The 21,997-nt window shown below is 35.8% G+C and overlaps 1 protein-coding gene across 2 annotated transcripts in view; it reads right to left on the bottom strand.

Moving 5' to 3' along the window:
* The window catches only part of MBNL3 (muscleblind like splicing regulator 3), a gene marked incomplete at both ends in the record, with an annotated part of 70,260 nt that extends 60,429 nt beyond the window's left edge, over nt 1–9,831 (bottom strand). For both annotated transcript variants that reach the window (XM_080718777.1, XM_080718778.1), the window contains one exon: nt 9,655–9,831. In XM_080718777.1, the coding sequence (XP_080574903.1) occupies nt 9,655–9,831 (177 nt within the window). The remainder of the gene's footprint in view (nt 1–9,654) is intronic.
* Between the last annotated feature and the right edge of the window lie 12,166 nt (nt 9,832–21,997).

The following is a 21,997-nucleotide window of genomic DNA, read 5'->3' as shown; positions in this document are numbered from 1 at the left end:
GCAAGATGGCTATATTTCTTATAGTTCCAATATCAGATTTAACACTCAGCTTCCCAAACACATCAGTTTTTTATCTGTGTCACTGCTAAACTTTTCTGCTTTGCCCTACAATATCTCCCTAATTCCTTCTTCAAAGAAAATTTCAAGATTGGGTGTGGTGGGGAATGCCTGTTATACCAGTACTTGGGAGGCTGAAAGAGGAGGATCACAGGTTAAAGGCTTGCCTCAAGAATTCAGCAAAACTCTCAGGAACTTAGTGATATACTGTTTCAAAATAAAAAAAATAAAAAGTTTGGGGGTGTAACTTGGAGGTAGAAGGCCCCTGGGTTAAATATCCAGAATGCCCTCCCCCCAAAAAATAATACTTCAAACAGTACTTCTCTCACCACTGCAGCTTTAGTTCTCACAACTAGATGTAGTCCCAGTCCTTGCCCTTCTTCTTGAACTCTTTTAACTGCAAGTTTATACTTTACTTATGGTACATAACATGGGCAATCTCAACCTAGGAGGTTAAGTAGGAACCTCTTCTTTTGTAACTTTGTAAATATGGCTGACACAGATTTTATCATTCAAAACAACTATATAGTACTGTGGGATCTACATTTTTAATTTTATGAATTGCCTTCACAGCATAAAACTGCTTTCACTTTCACTGCCTATAAGAATATGGGTACAAATACCTTAAAAACCCTAATTATCAGACTCATCAATAATTTTTTGTGTGGTGGGGGTACAATTCCTGCATCCGCCATTGCATAGAATTTAGACTTTTCTTTTTATGAGACACCAAATTATTTTTAAAGAATAAAGAAACAGGAAAAGAAAAGCAGTACTGCACATATTTCTAAGCCTCAAAGGACAGTAGAAACGTGTACAATTTTATTTATTTATTTACTTTCTGTTGCTGAAGATTTAAAGAAGTTTATTACAAAGATAGAAATACAGAGGATAAGTACAGCTCCATACCAGACTGGCATGGAGGGGTGACTCGAATGAATACACCTGAAACATGTACAATTTTACAAAGTAACCTTAAAAACATTTTATTTTGAGGGACTGAGTGACAGAGAGTGTGCTTAGCATCTGCAAGGCCCTGGTGCAATCACTAGTGCCAAACCCCAATTTTAGTTTGAAATAATTTGGACTCCCATAAAAATTGCAAAAATAATCCTTCGAGTCTTATTATTCCCTTCACCTAGATTTACTTAATGTTAAAAATTTATGGCTGGTGTGGTAGTGCACATCTTTAATCCCAGTACTTGGGAGGCTGAGATATGAGAATGGCTGGTTCAAAGCTAGCCTCAACAATTTAGCAGTGCTGTCAGTAATCTAGTGAGACCCTGTTTCCAAACCAAAAAAAAAAAAAAAAAAAAAAAGAAATATAGGGCTAGGGCTATAGCTTAGTGGAAGAATGCCCCTTAGTTCAATCCCTAGTACCACACACACCAAAAAACTCTATAACCATAAAATTATTACCCAATCCAGGAAATTGTTAACATTAGTAAAAGACTCTTAAATAAACTAAGGATCTTATTTTAGTCTCACCAGTTTTCTACCTAATGCCTATGACCAGGACACTTTGGATCAGACTGATCAGCTTATTCTATGGAATGCCTCTTTCTTTGTGTCAAGGTCATGAAAAGAAAAGGAAAAGACTAAGGAACTATCACAGATTGGAAGAGGCCAAGGAGATATAATGAATAAATACAACAAGAGATCATGGATTGTGTCCTGGAAGAGAGAAAGGACATTAGGGAGAAAAGTTGAGAAAAATAAGATTTCTTGTTAAGAGTTTTAGACACCCGGGCGTGGTGGTGCATGCTTGAAATCCCTGCGCTTGGGAGGCTGAGACAGGAGGATCGCACAAGTTCAAAGCCAGCCTCACTGGCTTAAGAGACCCTGTTTCCAAATCAAATATAAAAATAGGTCTGGGAGTATAACCTGGAGGTAGAAGGCCCCTGGATTCCATCCCCAGTACCACCAAAAATAAATAAATAAATAAATAAATAAATAAATAAATAAATATAATAAATAAATAAATAAATGTTTTAGACAGTGATTTTGATAGCTGTTCTATTTACAGTATGTAAGTCATTGACTTGAGGGGAATCTGGGTGAAGATTATAACTCTCTGCACCATTTTTAAATTTTATGTAAGTCCAAATTATTTTAAAAAGTTAAAAAACAATGAGGCTAAGCTAGCACTATTTGTTTACTTAAATACTAATTGTAATTCTATTTTTCTTTCAAAAGTTTTTGAAATGTCCAAAATAGTAGTGACTTTTTTCAGTAAAGAATACTTCCTTTTAAAGGTCAGTATTAAAAGTGTTATTTTCCTCAATTTACAGGATGACAGTTTTCTTTTGTTTTGTTTTGTTTTGTTTTTTTGCGGGGCTGTGGATGGGACTCCGAGGCATTTGACCTCCAAGCTACATCCCAAGTCCTATTTTTTATTCTTTATTTTGAAACAGGGTCTCACTGAGTTGCAAAGGGCCTCACTAAGTAGCTGAGGCTGTCTGGGAACCGTGATCTTCAGGTCTCAGCCTCCCAAACGCTGGGATTACAAGTGTGTCCCACCACGCCCAGGCTATGACAAGTTTTATCTCAGTGTTTAGGCACCTCTCTGTTGGAGCTTATAAATGTTGATACATTTTGTGTAGTCTGTTGATCCTTAGAATTATGTTGGTAGAAGTTTGGTTTATGGTAAATTTTCCCTTACCAAATAGGGATGAGTAAATATTCAGTTAAAAACAGTCAAATTTTAGCTGGGTGGGTTGGCACACTCCTATAACTCTGGAGGCTAAGACAGGAAGCTGGGGGGCAGCCTAGGCAAATTAGCGAGACCCTGCCTCAAATAAAAAATAAAGAGTTGAGAATGTAGCTTAGTGGTTGTGGTTAAGCACCACTTTGTTTAATCCCTGGTAACAATCAGTCAATCAAAATAGTCAAATTTCTAAACTAGTAGATACTTCTGTGACTAGTGGTACTAATATATAATATATTGATATCTTGGGCCAATTTTACATACAAGGACAGACTCATATCCATATGCCTATATGATAGGTTTCACTTGTTAAGTATTACTGTGTTTATGATCATATGTGTTATTGAAGACATATCTACTTAACTAAGTAACAGATTAGATGTGACACTAAAGCAAAATTACACAAACTCATCATAAACAATTGGAAAATGATCATCTCCAGAGACAACATGATCAAGCCAAATATATATATATTCACATCATTTAGAAAATAAAATAGTTCTCAAACACATGGAATCATTTACTGGCTTTATAGAAAACAATATCAAGAAAGATGGGAGCAAACATGAGTTAAACTTCTAATCACATCTAGCAGTAAAACTTGGCCCTGGGGTGAAAACTAATTGAAAGGCCAAGCAAGATTAGATTATATAGCAAAAATAACAAAAACACAAATTTAAAAAAAAACTGAAGACTGATTACCTAGTGAGAGAAACAGAGAAGAAAATGGATAGAGTATTTATAGATGATGAGAAAAAAGCAGATGGCTAAGATTCCAATGAAATACATAATCCCATAAGTCAAGGGTCAAATGGCACTGATTATATATATATATATGCAGGGTCCTTCTCAAAGATGGTAGATATAGAAGGTGAAATGAGTAGTAAGTGAATGATGTTTTAAGAACAAAGTCATGTTCTTAGATAAGCTAATTATTGTTTCCAGGTGCACAAAAGTAACTTTTAGCCACATTTCACAAAAATCTTGTATAAACACAATATTCGTAATGATTTCATACAACTATGCTAATAGGAAAAGAATCATTTATGCATTTTTCTATCATGTTAGAGTTTCTTCCAAACAAAAGGGCTGACTTGTAATATCCAGTTTTTCAACTTTCCAATTTGCAAATATCTCCTACTTGATGGGGACTGTATAATCAAACTGTGGTTACTGAATACATATCTAAACATATCCTGAGTTACTTCTCACCAAATGCCCAGTTGCAACTTGGCTGCATGATGGAGAGAGAAATGATCTTGATCTATGAGCCCCCAAAATCATTTTAAGTAGGTTGTGTTAGATACCAAGTTATTTGCAATAAAAATCACCAATTATAAGACTAAACTGCTACTGAAATATTTTCAGCTGATCTAACAGTTTACCACCCTAGCTGGACAGAATCAGAAATCACATAATATTATGCAATAATAACCTCAAATTCTGGCCAGCTAATCCAGAAATGCACAATGACAGAGAGCACAGACAACTTGACCCAGTGTTATGCAAAGCTCAGTATCACAGTTAAATAACTTTGTCTACAAATTAATAATATCGTGCTTCATTTCCTCTTCCTTTTCAAAACAAATTGTCTGAATGATTATCAATGAACTAAACATGAACCCTAATTTTAATTTTACTCTAAATAAAGAATGAAACGATAGAGGAGGGAGGGATTAAGAAAGAAAACATTGGCTTCTCATTCCAAGTCCCCCCTCTAAGTACAAAAAGTCAAGGAGAACTATAAAACTTCACAGGCAGTGTATCCTAATGTTAAGTGGAACAGCCTCAACCCACATAAGAGGCTCTGATAAGAGCTGATCTTTTGTCCTTAGTAAAAACAATAGAACTTCTGATGTTTTCTCCATTTCCATTTTCTCTATAGGAAAAAAAACAGGAATGATAAAAAGAGCAGTGGAGTCTAGGAGGGATCTTTTGATAACCGTATGTACGACTTGGAGTAACTGCCATTCCCTCACAGGCTCTACAGTTTGCTTACCTGTAATGGTAAAAGGAATCCACATGTGCTGTCTTGTAATCCCAGTACTTGGGAGGCTGAGACAGGAGGATCACAGGTTTGTGGCCATCCTCAGCTACTTAGTAAGGCTTTCTGCAATTTAGTGAGACTCTACTTCAAAATAAAGAATAAAAATCGGGCTAGGGTTGTAGCTCAGAGGTAGAATGCCTCTGGGTTCAATTCCCAGTACAAAAAAAAATCTTATTAAATAGACTTTTTTACCACAGCATAAATTCATGACTGTCCTGCTGCTATGGCCTTAACTGGCTGAAGTGGCAAGTAAGGTATACAGATGTGATGGGTGTAGATCTGTCATAATTAAATAATGAAACAATTTATATCCTTTCCAAATAACAGGTGGCTGATACCACATACTAATTCAAGCATGGAATTGAATGAAGGCTCAACACATCACATTGTTGAAGAAGAATAATCACAAAGATTGATTTAGTTTTAAAGTGATGTTCCTAGGTGGATATGGTGGTGCATGCCTGTAATCCCAGTACTGGGGAGGCTAAGACAGGAGAATTTCAGGTTCAAGACCAACCTCAACAACTTGAGGAGACACTCAACATTCTAGCAAGACCCTATTTCAAAAGAAACATACAAAAAAAGATAAGGAAAAAAGTGGCTGGGAGTGTAGCTTGGAGGAAGAATGGCCCTGGCTTCAATTCCCAAGATCACCTCCAAAAAAGTGATGCTTCTTTATTAAATTCAAGGGACAGTAACTAAAACTACCAACTTAGATCAATGATAAACTGTCATATAAAGAAATTGACATATAATTGATTACGCAGCATTCTGAAGATAACTTTTGAAATAAACCATGCCAAGCAGACAAGACAACTGAATAAAAAACAGCATGCTAATATGAAGTCAGACTCTTCTATGCAGTTGGAAATTAACCCACAAGGCTGCACTGCCTAGATTTATCTCTGAAGATGATACAATCTTCATCATTGAAAACTCAACATTTATGGAGCAAGTGAAAAGCACTTCAGCACAGTGTACAATCAGCCATCCAGCTCACCCTTATTTTCTTAACATCCCCCATTATGAGGTGGGTAAAGGACATTGTGCCTATTGTACCTATTATGAAAGCAAAGAGCCATCATCCGGTAGAATAGCTACTGCTAATGGAATCCTCACAAAAACAAAACACAAAAGCTGCAGCCCCAAACTCATTAAATGATTGCTTCTGTTACTTACCAGTCATGGAAGAAGAAATAGTACACAGATGAATTTCAATGGTCTTTCAATTTTACAAACTCAAGAGGGGCAGCAAATGCTGCAGTAACCATTGAGGTTTGTTCTTTGTGAATTGTAGCTATGACAGTAGTACAATTCCCATAGGTCAATTACCCTCAACTTACTATAGTTTTCATGCATATCATGGATACAAAATAGTATAAAAGAGAACTACAAAGCTTTTTTTGGGGCATGAAACTAAGATGAATGTGCTAAATGGCAAAGTAAATAATTGTTTAAAAGGCTCTGTATATTTGAAATATTAAGTTTTTCATTAAACATTTCAAAATGTAAGAATCATGCAAATTATCCTCATCCTTTGTGACAAGTCATCAAGATATTGACATTATACACTAATTTTTTTAAAGCATCAGATACAGTGAGTAGTTAGCTTTTTTTTTTTTTTTTGGTCCTAGGAATTGAAATCAGGGGTATTCTACCTTCAAACTATATCTCTCACTCTCCTTATTCTTTATTTTGAAACAGGATCTTGCTCAATAATTGAGGCTGACCTTGAACCTGAGATATTATTGTCTCAACCTGCCAAGTACTGAGATTATAGATATGCACCACAACACTCAGCTTAGACAGTTTATTTAAATTATTAGGGGGTTATTTATATTCACTAACCATTATCTAGGTAATTTATTATTTTTTATTGGTGCATTGTAGTCATACATCTCAGCGGAGTACAAGATGGTAGAGGCATACATGCATACATTACTCATTTAGCCTTTCCCCAATTTCTACCCCATTCCCTCCCCCCTCCTTCTCTTGTTTACTTTACTGATTGACTTTAATATGTTTGCGAATGTACATCATGTGCATTAGAAAAGTTCCCTCTTCCCTGCTCCCATCAACCTCAGTTAGGTTGCCACCTTATTTGCTCATCTATGGCTTCTCCTTCCTCATCTAGAGTTCCTCCTATGATCCCTTTTCTCCCTAGCTTCTTCATATTAGGAAGAGCATCCTTATTTCTTACTTTTGTGACTGACTAATCTCACTTAGCATAATGTTCTCCAGTTCCATCCATTTCCCTGCAAATGGCATAATTTTGTTCTTTATGGCTGAGTAAAATTCCATTATGTACATATCCCATAGTTTTGTAATCCACTCATCTGGTGATAGACATATTGGCTGGTTTCTGAATTAAACATTTTCAAGCCTTAAAGTGTAGTATGAATTTTTTGAACAACCATGTTCCATATTATTTTCTTCAAAGCATTTAGTATATGGTACCTTTTTTGTTTTCAATGAGAATATTAACCTAAAGGAATTCTTTAGTAAAGAGTAAGCAATAAAAACAATCACAAGCTAAAAGCTTGAATAACTAATACCATGCTCATGGCAACTGGACTTTGGCATGTTTATTTGCAACATGAGTTTATAGTTTTAAGTAATAAACTCTAACTAACTGAAACCTTTTTGAAGAATTCGAAAAACAGTTAATAATAAGAAAATAACACTTCATTTAATTTATTTACAAAGTGATGGTTTTTCATTTGTGTTATATCTTTGAAATCTAAATAGTGATCATGAAAGTTTGTTAGAGAAGTATTAGGTAGAGAGACATGAAGTTACTCGAGTGAAATTACATAGCTTGAGGTCAAATGCAGTTTTGGAGTTGGGACTATGCTCTAGATCTTCAGAAACAACATATGTAAAGTGCCTAGTACAGTGCCTTAATCTCCATATGAACTAGATGAAATAAACTACCCTCCTCCCAAGCTAAGCCATTGCTTTATTCTGCTACAAAACATTGCCAAATCCTGTGGCAGTAGATTTAAATAACATACAAAATAATTATAGATGAAACATGAATGACTCCAAAATAAAGAAAACAAATCAAGTACTTCAGTCATCATGTGTTTTTCAAATAAAAGCAACTTAGAGATTTTCGATGGTAGGAATTACCTTTCTCTTTACCATAACAATTTTCCAATTTTTAAACTGGAATAATATGAAATAAAAAGTAGTAACCATGAAATAATTAAAAACAACCACTTAAGTACATGTTGAACATCCCTAAACTAAAACAATGCTTCAAAATTCAAAACTCTTTGAGCAACAGCATGATGCTACAAGCAGGAAACTCCACAACTGGCTTCTTGGGATTGTAGTCAAAATGGTGTTGTTGCTCTAAAAGTATTATATACCCATACTTTTAGTGTATGTGTATAAGATGTATATGAAACAAAAATGTATTTCATGTTTGGACTTGGGTCCCATCCAAAGACATATAATATACATGCAAATATTCCCCAAACTGATAAGGTCTAAAATCTGAAACACTTCTAGTCCAAACCATTTCAAAAAAGAGATGCTCAACCTGTAGCATGTCGTTTGAGAAAATGTTTTCTTAGAAAACAATCACAAGAAGGAGTACATCTCTATTCGTTAATGTAGCCATAAAAATGTTAATGTTATAAAATTGGCCATAATGAAGCTAAAACAGTATCAAAAAGTTGAAAAGGTTCTTGTTAAGCTTAATTCATCTTAACATATCTTATAAAAACTGTAAATTCATTGTAGAAAATCTTATTAAGCCAAGAACCCATTAGTGCTTTTTTGCTTCTGTGCTTTAATTTGTACACAGTTACTATGAATAAACTATAAAAATCTGCATTTTCTTGTTCTTCAATATGGATGTCCTATTTTACATACTACCTCATCTTCTCTCCTATTTTGTTTATACTCCGGCACACAGTGTTCAGGGTTGATGAACTCGACAGTAGGATTTTCCTTATAAAATGTGCTCTCAAATATGAATTTGGTCAATCAGTTACTTAAGATAAACCCAGTGGATTTTCTTTTCATTTGAGGTGTTAGGGATGGAACCCAGGAGCCTTGCACAGATTAAGGAAGTACTATAATACTGAGCTATATTCTCAGCTTATGAACTAGTTTTGTAAAAGTATGCTTAAGTTAAAGTTTAAAAATATTTTTTACTAATAAGCTTCCAAATACCATAATCTTCCTGCTGAATGGTGAGATTTTCACCTTACATTCTCTATTTCTGACTTTATCATCTGAAAACTGATTGCTTTGCCAAGCATATTTTATACTATGGATAATAAACTATATATAATTCAGTAAAGGGCTTCTTTAGATTATAATGAGGATTTTGATCACTATATTCAAAATATAAACACTTTTTATAAAAAAGGTAATTTATAAACTGAGTGTGGTAAAGCATGCTTGTAATCCCAGTGTTTGGGAGGATGAGACAAAAGGGTTTCAGGCTCAAGAATAGTGCAGGGTAACTTAATGAGACACTGTTTCAAGATAAAAAATAAAACAAGGACCTGGGCTCACAGCTTGAACAACCATGGATTCAATCCCCAGTTCCACACCAAAAAGGTAAAGTGTGACTGCACTTAACCTCTCACACACAAAGATTCTAGAATCTTTTATTCCTTAAGTATATCTATCTTGTTAAGTGGGCTTTGGTGGAATGAGATTTATACTCATTTAGATAAACATGAAATCTACATCCCATCTTAAAAGATAAACAAAATTTACTGATTTCACGATGTTATTAATTTTACTAATTTCAAAGCACATGATATTTCAAAAGCCAGAAAAAACATCAAACGCAAATTATGCACATACAGATGGTGCTCACCTTTAGAGAATCAAAACAGGCCACCACACGACCATTTTCCACATGGCAAACTCTTGGTGGATGGGCAAACTTGCAATCTGTCTCAGCTCGAGAGCAAGTTCCTCTCTGAAATTCTCTGCAGACTTCTAAAGTCAGCCACTTGGTATCACGAATCAGGGCAACATTGACAGCCGTCATATTGAAAGCAAAATTAGATTCAAATGCACCCTCTCTAGGACAATATCACTGTGGATTGTTAAAGGACTAAAAATGAGTTCAAGTTAAATGTGAAGAGACACCAGATTGCTTTGGTGGAATGTCTATTTGTTAGCACTTAATTTCCTTTTAAGTACAGGCCGATCTAGTCAAACAAAAAGCCACTCGTAATATCAAAGTTGTATCAGAGTAACTAAAAATCAAATTTTAGTTACTAGCTCTTTAGAAGGTGATTGCAAAGGTTAAGATATTGAATACTTTATTTTGTTTCTTCTCTGAATTTGCTTCAAAAACCTGGCAGGCTTTCAAAAGAATTCTGTGCTGTCTAGTTGATGTTTTCAATTATTTTTACAAAAATCATACGTTGCTGGCTGCCCTTTGCTTTGTGCAAGGGTGTTAGCTTTAAAGAGTGAAATTGGGGAAGGTTGTTACAACCTGAAAATGTTTTGCTGCAAAATCAAGGGGCAGAAAAATGACTAAGAAAATTGGGAATCACGGGAAAAAAATCAATGGACAAGTCACTGACAGTGAACTAGAAGCACACCAAGTTTTGTAGGGGATGCGGAACAGGGGAGAGTATGAAGGGGAGAGGGGTTTATAAAGAGACAGCTCTAGAGTAGAATCCAAGCAGCAGAGTTTTCAGAAAAGGCACTTTTCAGAACCTGCAAGAAAAAAATAAGTAAAATTAGCTAAAATACTACAATGCTTCCACTTCAAAATCTAGATTTGGAAAGTCACCTTACCCTATTTAAGACAGGAAGCATCTACATTCTGACAGTGCAACACAGTACAGTCAGCTATTATAAATAAAAGGGACCTTTTCCAGTGTAAAACTGCATAGCAACTGTTTTGATTTACTGTTGCAGCATCAAACTGGGCAACAGTGTCAATTTAAAAAAATAGTATGTTTTACCTGTTTGGGGTAGAAAATTATTTTGGTGTTCCCTGTGAAGAAAATTCCAGAGCTTAACATGACAGTCCCTTATGAATTCATATTCCACTTGTGTGTCTCTGGTTTTTAGAGGCTACTAAAGACATGATTTTAACTTTATTATGGTATGATTAAATGCTTACTATAGGGCTGGGCATATAGTTCAGTGGTAGAGTGCTAGCTTAGGATCAGTGAGGACTTGGGTTCCATCCCCAGCACCAAATAAATAAAGGCTTGAACATTTGCTTTCAATATCCAGAAAACAGGAATTGCTAAGAAAATTTAAGTTGTTCTGAGTGGTAGGTAACCTGTGTGTATATTAGAAACGTAATCACTAGTAACTACATAAAATAGACATAACACAAGTACCAGGAGATTAACTACATATGAGATAGAGTGGAAGATGGAAATATAAAATCTTTTTCAGATTAAAAAAATCATTCGCAAAGATACTGATTTTTTTTTATCGGTATGCTTCTTAGTCTCTATGAAGGGAAACTGGAATAGTGCAAAAGATTTTAGCATAGAGAAATAAGTGAGACAGAAGGCACCATTGAGTAATACATTAAATAATGTGCAGCTTTAAGGATGGTAGTTTAACCCTGTGTTGTCAACCAGCAACAGGTACAAGCAATCAGCTGAGAATATACACAAATAGTTAAATTACTAGAAATACATACCATGATGCATATTGAAATAACACATTATTTGCACCCAAAAAATCAACTAATTGTTAATGTCATAAAAAGTGGAATTAAAGTCACAAAAACATTTCACTTAACATTTTGGACAATATTTTCAATAACTTTATGAAATGTGCTTGTCCTTCCATATACAAGAGGATTTTATTATCTCCTGATTTTTCAGGTATCATTGCAAAATTAAGTACCTAGAAAATTCAAGCAAGCTTATCTATTAAAGATGCAAAGCTGTGTTTCTGACACTCTTCATGGAAATAATTCTAAAAGGATTTATAAAACATTTTGCTTTCTTAAATATACTGAATGTAAGGTTGTCTTTCTTCAGTGGTAGACTGTTACATGTCACTTCTACTGTAACTTCTCTTAACCGTCACAGTATCTTCCATAAGGAATTTTCTAATTTCCTTCTGGAAACCTAATGATCAATCATGAATATTTTTTTCTATGTGTGGTACTGGAGATTGAACCTAGCGGTGCTCTATCTCTGAGCTATATTCTCAGCCATTTTTATTTCTTATTTTGAAATAGGGTCTCACTAAGTAACTATGTGCCAGTCCTGAACCTACAACCCTCTTGTCTCAGCCTCCAAAGTACTGGGATTACAGGCATATGCCACTACACCTGGCTTTAATCATGAAAATTTAATAATAGTTACTGAAAGAGAAGCCTAAGGGCAAGGTGCAGACTTCCCTGAAGAAATTCTATAACTGCTCCTACTTCTCAAGGTCCTTTTGTGTTACATGTACAACCATGTTCTTGAAAGTTACGATTTTCAGAAAAATGTCCACTAAAAACATTAATAAAAAACAGACTGATGAAAAATGTAAATGAAAATTACAATGTAAAACCACTTCGCAACCACCTGGATGACTATAATAAAAAGACATAAAAATTACAAAAAACTGGAATCTTCATACATTTTGGGTGAGAATATATCACAGTTGCTATGGCAAATAGTCTGAGAGTTCCTCAAAATGTTAAACTGACTTGCTGTATGATCTAGTACTTCCATACCTAAGTATTAGCTGAAAATAAGTTCAAAAATTCTTTGTATGTTAATATTTACAGCAACATTAATTCTACAGCCAAAAAAGTAGAAACACTTGTGTTTATCAACAGAGGAATGTGTAAACAAAATGTATATGTCCACAGAAATGAATAATATTCTCTCATTATTCTCTATTTTCAGGAATAGCCTTTGAATATATTATGGTAATTAAAATAAGCCAGTCACAAAAGCCACATATTGTATGAATGCATTTATGGAAAATACCCTGAATATCCAAATCCAGAGACAGAAAGTAGATTAGTTATTTCCAGAAGCTGGGGGGAAGGGAGAAAGGAGAATGACTATTTTAATGGTCAAGGGGTTTTCTTTGGGGTGAGTAAAATATTCTGAATTTAGATAGTGGATATGGTTATAGATCTTTAAATCTGTTTACTGAATTGAACACTTTGAATGAATGCGTTAGTAGTATGTGAATAACATCTCAATAAGGCTATTTTTGTGTGATGCTAGGGATTAAATCCATGGGCATTCTATCTCTGAGCTACACTCCCAGCCACCTTTTTAAGTTTATTTTGTAATGTGAAACAAGAGGTTTACTAGATTTCTGACAGTCTTGCTAAGTTGCTATGGCTGATCTTGGACCTGTGATCCTCCTGTATCAACTTCTCAAGTATGGGATTATAGGCATGGCCCACCACACCCAGTTTATTATATTTTTTAAAGTCTAAAGAGACATGATAACCAAAAAAGATGAAAAAAAAGGCTTGATGAGTAATGGGGTTGGCTACTATGAGCTTTTATAGATTCTCCATAGTCACAATTTTTTTTTGTGTGTGGTGCTGGGAGTGGAACCTAGAGGCTTTCTACCTTCCTGCCACACTCCCAGACCTATTTTGTATTTTATTTGGAAACACGGTCTCACTAAGTTGCTGAGAGTCTCACTAGGTAGCTGAGGCTGGCTTCAAACCTGCACAATCCTCCTGTCTCAGCCTCCCAAGTGCTGGGATTACAAGTGTGCGCCACCACGCCTGGCTCACAAAATGTTTAAATAGTGTTAGTTACTAAATTAAGTTTTAATAGTAAGTTAGTTTACACAATGAATAGCCTGCTGAAAGAGTATGGTATGTATATGACATGGTTAACCTGGACAACCATTGGTGGGAGGGGGGAAGGGAAAATGGGGGCGGGGGGAGAGGGCACCAAATATAGTTTAAATGTATACCATTTATGTTCAATAAAAATTTGTTTAAAAAAAGAGTATGGTATGTGAGTTTGTAAGTTTATAATCAAATTTAATCCTACAATTAAGTTATATAGGCTGCCTGAACACATCTGAAAGAAAAATAAGCAAAAAAGGAATATATAAAGGTTGAAATTTTTCAGAACATAAACAGCCAGGATCTTATCGTCCCCTAAGACTCCGACCCGCAGGGGCTTAGAGAACGACACAGACACCTCTTCAGCTGAAATATGAATTCTTCTTTAATGGATCCTTAATATGTTTCTTCTTCATATGTCTCTCAATATGTCTTATATGTCCGACAATGCGTACAACAAGCACAATATATATCAGCATCATAATCCCTCCCTCTATTCCCTACCAACCCCAAGCTTCCACAGCTAGGGCATGCACATTTCTGACTCTCTCATAGGCAGGCTGGTTATAGCATGAGGCTTTGCATCACTGATCATACTGCAGGCACGTAGCATGGCACACTGCGCATGCTCAAGGAGACGTCCATCTTGTGAGTCTCATGACTTGGCTGCAAGCCTAGGTGCCATCTTGAATCCACGCTGGCAACAAGGCTGGGTGCCATCTCGGTCCAGCCGAGTGGGCCCCGACAGGATCTGGAGACTTTTTATAGAGGTTCATCAAGTAACAAAACAGATAATGAATAATAAATTTGAATTTTAAACTTTTACAAATTAAAAATGCAAACAAGAACTGGCTTCTATCATTGCATTTTATGTAAGATCAGGAAGGGGAGAAGAGGCATTTTTTTGGCCTCTAACCTGGGGGACCCTGGCCAATTCCTTAAATGTCATCCTGAAGACTGGAAATATTTTTAGGGGTAGCTCAGGGAAACTTAGGTGCAACTAGTATAGAGTGCCTGTATGATGACACAGAGAAGTTCTCTCATGAATCTTTGCTTTACCTGTGTATAAAGGACCTGTGTATAAAGGATAGGGAATAGGTTCAGTCTTCACTGTATTAAGATCATTTTGAGAAGGAGGGGACAGTACAGATTTGTTTCTATTGCTTTATATTTTTTAATTTTTTATTAGTGCATTGAAGTCATACATCTTAATGGGATACAAGATGGTGGAGACATACATCACCCAGTTAGCCCTTAACCAATTCCTACTTCATTCCCTGCCCCTCCCTCTTTCTCATGCTTGACTTAGTAATTGACTTTGATGTGTTTGTTAAAGTACATCATGTGCATTAGAGAATTTCTACTGCTTTAGATTTGAGTTATAGGAATATAGCTTTGCTTTGTATGGTTTATAGTTCAATGTAGAACATGATTACTTACTTTTATACAGTGCAAGGGATGAACTCAGGGCCTCAAACATGCTAGGCAAGTACTCTACCACTGGGCTATACAGCCAGCTCAAGTTACCATTTCTCAGAAAATTTGTACTTTACTGTAATTGCCGTTTACAGGGGCTTGCTTTGCACTTATCTTTGAATCTCTAAGATTTGCAGTGCTGGGAATCAAACCCAAGGCCTCATGCTGGTTGTTTAAAAAATATTCTAAAGTATAAGTGATAATTTGCTCAAAGATGCTGATGAAGAAAATGAAGTTTAAAGAGGTTAAATTACTTATTTGAAGTTACTAAGCCTTAAGTGGTAAAGCCAAGATTGTAGGTAGGATCGTTTCCCTCCAAATCTTACACAAAGATCCTAGTAGAGAATGAAAGGGAGAACATTTTTATCTTCCTTGGGAATCAATAAGGAAAGTCAGTCATTTTTATAGAGTACTTATGGTACGTTCTCAAAATGGCATTCTTGACTAATGTATCATCACTCTCATAATATCTCTGAGTTGTGCTGAACCAACATTTATGTTGTATCTACTATGTGCAAGGCACTGTTCCAGATACTGAAACAAGACTGATAAAGTCCCAGCTCTCTTGGAACTTCCTATATTTATTTAAATAAAGAAAGTAAAATAAGGCACAGAGAAGTGGAATGATGATTAACATTTATGAAGAGCTGCACTCTAGGTATTATGAGCGATGCCTCTAATTCGCCATGCATAAAGCACCAAGTTATGTAACTTAATATTCTTAAAACCATAATCAAACACTTATATAGAAGTGAGTAATTGAAAAAATGACTTGGAATTACTCATACTAAGTTTCATTGCTGTCTGGATTCCTCTTGGAGAGGGTACTATTGCACCTGCCTTATAGACAGGGAAATGAAGGTGGAAATTTTTAAGTTATTTAACTTAAACAACTTTATGTAGACAGTAGGTGATTCAGAGCCCCCCCCCCCCTTCACCATGCCACAGTATTGTGTCTCTCTTACGGCATGATCAAATTTTTCCTCATTATAGCTGCTCTGTTATTAGACTGTAGAATCCTTGAGAGTAGAGATCAGGTCTTATTCAGTTTTACTGGCTCTATCTTATCACTGGAGGTTAGAGCATTAGAGAATTCCCCCAAATTCCTGATTTAAAAGGTATTAATATTAAATGGTAATTTAACATCAATCCTTCTGTTACATCTTGCTAAAAAGGAATTTTATCACTGAGCACCTTCTAGGCTGGCTGAGGTTCAGCTACCTCTCTATATTTTGAGTACATTGGAACTGGAAAGTTGATTATTTTCTAACTATTCTAAACTTCCAAATGAGATGATAATCCTTGAGATTCCTGCTATACAGTGCATTCAGTTTCCATAAATAATGTTGTATAAGTTTGGAATGTTTTTGCCCAAAAATGAAACTGAACTGGTAGTAGAAGTGAGGGTGGGGGAAATTTATTTCACTTTGAGCCACAGAAAGAAACATTCCCTAAATGTTTTTCCTTGAACATAAAAGTTAGCTTTGACTTTTTAGTGTTCATCTAGAAGACTTCTAGTTAAGACAAGGAAAACTATAAAAGCGCTTTTAAAATTACATATGGACTAGATTCACTATTAGGTGCATCCTTTGAATAAAAAGTAGAATATTTTGAAGGCTTCACAACTTTTATTATTGGAGTTATCTTGAAGGTGAAACAAAAGAAGAAATAAATATTTTCTACTGATCATATAGAAGTAAGGACTTGTTCTGTTTTTAAGAACACTAGTGACAGCTACTTTTGCCCCACTTTTCTCGTCTCCTCCTTTCTTCTGCCTTCTCTTCACAAGCAAGTATATAACATAGAAAACATGACCAATGCATAGTCAGGAAGGTCACAAAGATACTATCTGGCACCCAAACCATTAGTTGGAGAGGCATTCCTTTGAAAAGATTTATCAAACTGCTGAATAAATGATAAAAAACAATATTTTCTTTCTTTCTATTTTAAGCTTCTCTCAAACATCTGTATTACCACTGAATTTCTTGTGGACATTTATTTTGGCTCTGCAAATTAATGACACACCTGCCACACACGCTTGAATTGGCAGACTGACAAGACTTAAAAGCCTTTGGGTTTTAAGATTTGCTTCAGGTTCTACTTTCCTCCCACCCACGTTTTGGTTAGTGGTACACCACCATGCCTTCTTTAATACCTATAAGAGATACACAGCATGGTGGACAGAAATCATGGTCTCACAGGCATACAACAAAAAACCCCAGTCTACTCTAGTCTCTTGTCCATTTGAATATTTTGTCCATGGTGCATAAGTTTTTCATTAAGTTTCTTTTAAAGTTTTTATACATTTTTTCAAATAGTCCTTAGATAACAAATTTTATTTGCCTTTTACAAAAACAGCTAAGTCAAATCATTCAGTTTTATAAAGCAAGTAAATCAGCCTATTAATACATATGGTGATGAGGAAAAACCAGGTGCTTCAGTATTTCTTTTGAACATAGTTGTGGCAATGGATGTTCCTGGTTTTGTTCGTCAAAGGAGTTGTTCTTCTTTTGAAGGTATGTTTATTTCTGAATAGTATACATAATTCTGTGAACTTGTTTATAAGTGCCATTTTAATATATAAATCAGTCCAATTTAATATAAAACAACTTATATACTATTTTTGGAATGCTGGAAATCAAACACAGGGCCTCACACAGGCAGTGCAAGCACTCTACCATTGAGTCACATCCCAGTCTTAAACTGAATTCACAGAGTAGCTGTTATTATCATTGTTTTTAAATAATACTGGTAAAGTGCTTGCTTACATACATGGGACAGAAATTTCAGTGTAGCTAAAAGCGATCCTTCCACCAAATCCTGTATTTAAACTTGAAAACAGTAGGAATTTAACATATTGGGCATTTCCTATCCCCTAATGCTTGAACATTTGAGTGAAATAAAAAATGAGTGACAAGACCAACTGCATTTAATATATGCAAAATGATTATTCTGACAAGACAGTCAACATATATTTAATGAGCATCTAACACAACCCAGGCACTGAGGTGGGTGTTAAGAAAATAAATCTAAATAAGATAAAATAAAATCTTCTCCTCTGAGTCATACCTTGAAGTGGGTTGCAGCAAGTGAAGATAGGGAGAGTAGCAGAAACCAAAGAAAAATATTCATCTTTCTTTTTGTTTATGGAACAAAATATTATCAAGGCAAGTGAAGTCTTTAAAAATGTTCATGTAGTGCCGGGCATGGTAGCACACGCTTGTAATCCCAGCATTCGGGAGGCTGAGACAGGAGCATTGCAATTCGCGGACAGCCTTAGCTACTTAGTGAGGACCTCTGCAACTCAGTGAGACCTGGATTCAGAATAAAAGATAAAAAATAGGGCAGGGAGTGTAGCTTGGAGGTCGAATGTCCCTGGGTTCTATCCCCAGACCTGCAAAAAAAAATGTTCATGTGGGAAAAATATCAATCAATAAATATTGTTTACTAACTATTGGTACAGACCTGGGTCATATGCCTCTGGGGAATTAGAAAACCTCTGAGCCACTGCCTCTGCATTCCAGAAGCCCCTAATCCCACTGGAAAAGGAAGGACATGACACAGGTAATACAAGCAAACAATTCAGACAATGAAGGAAAAAATTCAGTAAGACCAACAACAAACTGCATGAGAGTTCTGAGAACAGAATTGTCCTCAAGGCCTGGACTAGTCTAGGAAGTTTTCAAGGAGGAGAAAAAGAAGCTGGGCCTTAAGGAATGAGAAGGAAGCTGGGGGTAGAAGGGTGGAGAGCATTCCTAGGAAGAACAGCATGCATGCGGGCAAGATCAAATAGAGTGCAAAGCGTTTGTAGAATGTTGAGCATGCATGGACTGAGTAGGATGGCAACTTCATACTGGGGAACAGAAATAACATATGAGTACTTTTTGAAGGACCTGTAAGGTGAGTGTATATTTAGTATAGAAACAGGAGTCTGTCCCAAAGTCTTGAAGTTCAGTAGTGACTCAAGTGGCCATAAATGTAGAATATTAACAATGATCTGCCTTTGGAAAATTGTTTTCTTTGAGGAGCTTAAAACTCAAAGAGTAAAGTTCATGCACCCAACGTACTCTGGAAGAACAAAAGATACAGGGGAAGTGTATAAAGGTCAGAGCGTTGTTTTTCACTTCACAGGCACAGTGAGGCCATGAAAGGTCCAGCCAGCTAGAACAGAAGATTGAGTGAAAAAAATGAAGAGTGAATTTTGCTAAGTACCCATTTAGCAATGATCTAGTCACTAAGGGGGCATAACTGCATTTCTTTCTTTCTTTTTTTTATTTTTTGCAGGTTTGGGGATGGAACCCAGTGGCGTTTGACCTCCGAGCTACACCCCCTGCCCTATTTTTTATTCTTTATTTTGAATCAGGGAATCACTGAGTTGCAGAGAGCCTCACTAAGTAGCTGAGGCTGTCCGTGAACCGTGATCCTCTAGTCTCAGCCTCCTGAATGCTGGGATTACAAGCATGCACCACCATGTCCGGCTTCATAACTGCATTTTCAGTCTCTGAATTGATTCAAATATATTTTCAGCCGGGCGTGGTGGCGCATGCTTGTAATCCCCACACTTGGGAGGCTGAGACAGGAGGATCGCACAGGTTCGAAGCCAGCCTCAGCTGCTTAGTGAGGCTCTCAGCAACTCAGTGAGACCCTGTTTCCAAATAAAATATAAAAAAGGTCTGAGAGTATAGCCCGGAGGTAGAAAGCCTCTGGGTTCCACCTCCAATACCACCAAAATATATATATATATATATTTTTTTTCAATCGTAATATCTATATTTTCAATCATATTATCTATAGTGAAATCTCCTTTGAAAATGTTTTTGGGGTTATATTTTACTAGAGAACAAGCTCATACCAAGAGCTAAACTTAAAAATTCATAGTAACAATTTGTGTATCATGACAACCTTTAAATTTCTGCTATAGGACTTTAACCAGCACCCCAGGGGATTGTAAATGTCTGTGCCCAACATGTACATTGAACTAAACTGCATTTAATTTTCAAAACCCATGTACTTACTGATAAGATTTGGTTGAATATTCACTGTTCAACCCACACACAATCCCCCAATACATACACATTTTGAAAAATAATAATAAAATGCTTTCACTAAATGCTGTTTTTTAAAGTCCTTATATAAACAGTCCAAGTACCTCTCTAACTCAATTTTTGGTGTGTAGTGCTGGAAAATCTAATCCAAGTCCTTTGCATGTTAAGATGGTGCTCTCCAACTGAGCTACAATTCCAGCCACCAAGTACTTTTGTAGATAAACATGTGAGCCACATAAGGGCAATGATTTGTCAAAGGTAAACTGAGGGCAACATCTAAGTGATTTTCATGGTGTAAACAGATTCCCTGTATTTAGTAGGTATCCAGTAAGGGCTTCCTTACCTGAGTTCATCATGGCATTACAGCCAATTAATTTAGATTCTCATTCTCAATACTAAAGACCTACTCCTTATTAGGAACACTTATAAAACTATTAAAAAGATATTTTTAAAAAAAGCATTGTGACTGAAACTGTTAGGAGAGTCATGAATGTTATCTGATTTCAAAGACCAATGATAAACCTAGTAGGCTCAAAAGAAGTTTTTTGGGATAGTGAAGTTTCCAGGAAAGAATATACAAGAGCTCTAAACCTTAGTGTTTGAAGTCATTGCCTCAGAAGGCATTATCTCACATTCCAGGCATACACATCTATAAATCAATTTTCTAAAGTTCATTGGAAAGCTGGCTGCTTTAAGAACAAGATAGTAATAAAATACTGGGAGCACAGACAGAACTGAATCTTAAATTATCTATTTCCCAATTTTCATGCAGGCCTGACAGAATCCTTTTATTTTCTTTTTAAAATTTTTTTGGTGCATCTTAATGGGGGTAAAAGATGGTAGACTTATACAAACATGCAACACTCATTTAGCCCTTCCCCAATTCCCACTTTGTTCCATCCCCCTCCCTCTATCTCATTTTTGGATTACTGATTGACTTTGATGTGTTTATGGATGTATATATGTATATTAGGAAATTTTCCTCTTCCCCCTCCCATCACCCCCAGTTAGGCCTCTTTGTTTGCTCATCTATTGTTTCTCCTCCTTCATCTAGAGTTCCTTCTATGACCCTTTTTCTCCCTAGCTTTTTCATATAAGGGAGAGAATCCAATTTCTTATTTTTGTGACTGACTAATTTCAGTTAACATAATGTGTTCCAGTTTCATCCATTTTCCTGTAAATGATGTAATTTTATTCTTCTTTTTGGCTGAGTAAAATTCCATTGTGTACACATCCCATAGTTTTGTACTTCATTTCTCTGTTGATGGACATCTTGGCTGGTTCCATAGTTTGGCAATTGTGAATTGTGCAGCTATGAACATAGATACACATGCATTAGTTTGGTAGTTTGGTTTACCACTTCTTCACATCCTTGCCATCATTTGTTGTTCTTAGTGTTTTTAATGATTGCTATTATACTTGAGCTTAGGTGAAATTTCAGCGTAGTTTTGATTTGCATCTCTCCGATTGCTAATAATGTTGAGCATTTTTTCATATATTTATTGCCCATTTGAATTTCGTCTTTAATACATTGTTGATGATATCGCAAATTAGTGCAACCACTTTGGACAACAGTATGGAAGATCCTCCGAAGAATAGAAATGAACCTACCATATGATCCAGCAATACCACTTCTGGGTATCTACCAAAAACAATGAAAACCAAACTACCAACTAATGCATATATATCTACGTCCATAGACACACAATTCACAATTACCAAACTATGGAACCATCCAAGATATCCTTCAAAAGAGGAATGGAGTACAAAACTATGGGATATGTACACAATGGAATTTTACTCAGACATAAAGAAGAATAAAATTACATCATTTACAAGGAAATGGATGGAACTGGAAAACATTAAGCTAAGTGAGATTAGTCAGTCAC

Source organism: Muscardinus avellanarius (genome assembly GCF_963383645.1).
Source record: "Muscardinus avellanarius genome assembly, chromosome: X".
NCBI lineage: Eukaryota > Metazoa > Chordata > Mammalia > Rodentia > Gliridae > Muscardinus > Muscardinus avellanarius.
Note: the sequence above shows the minus strand (reverse complement) of the source record. Positions and strands in the feature narration are given on the sequence as shown.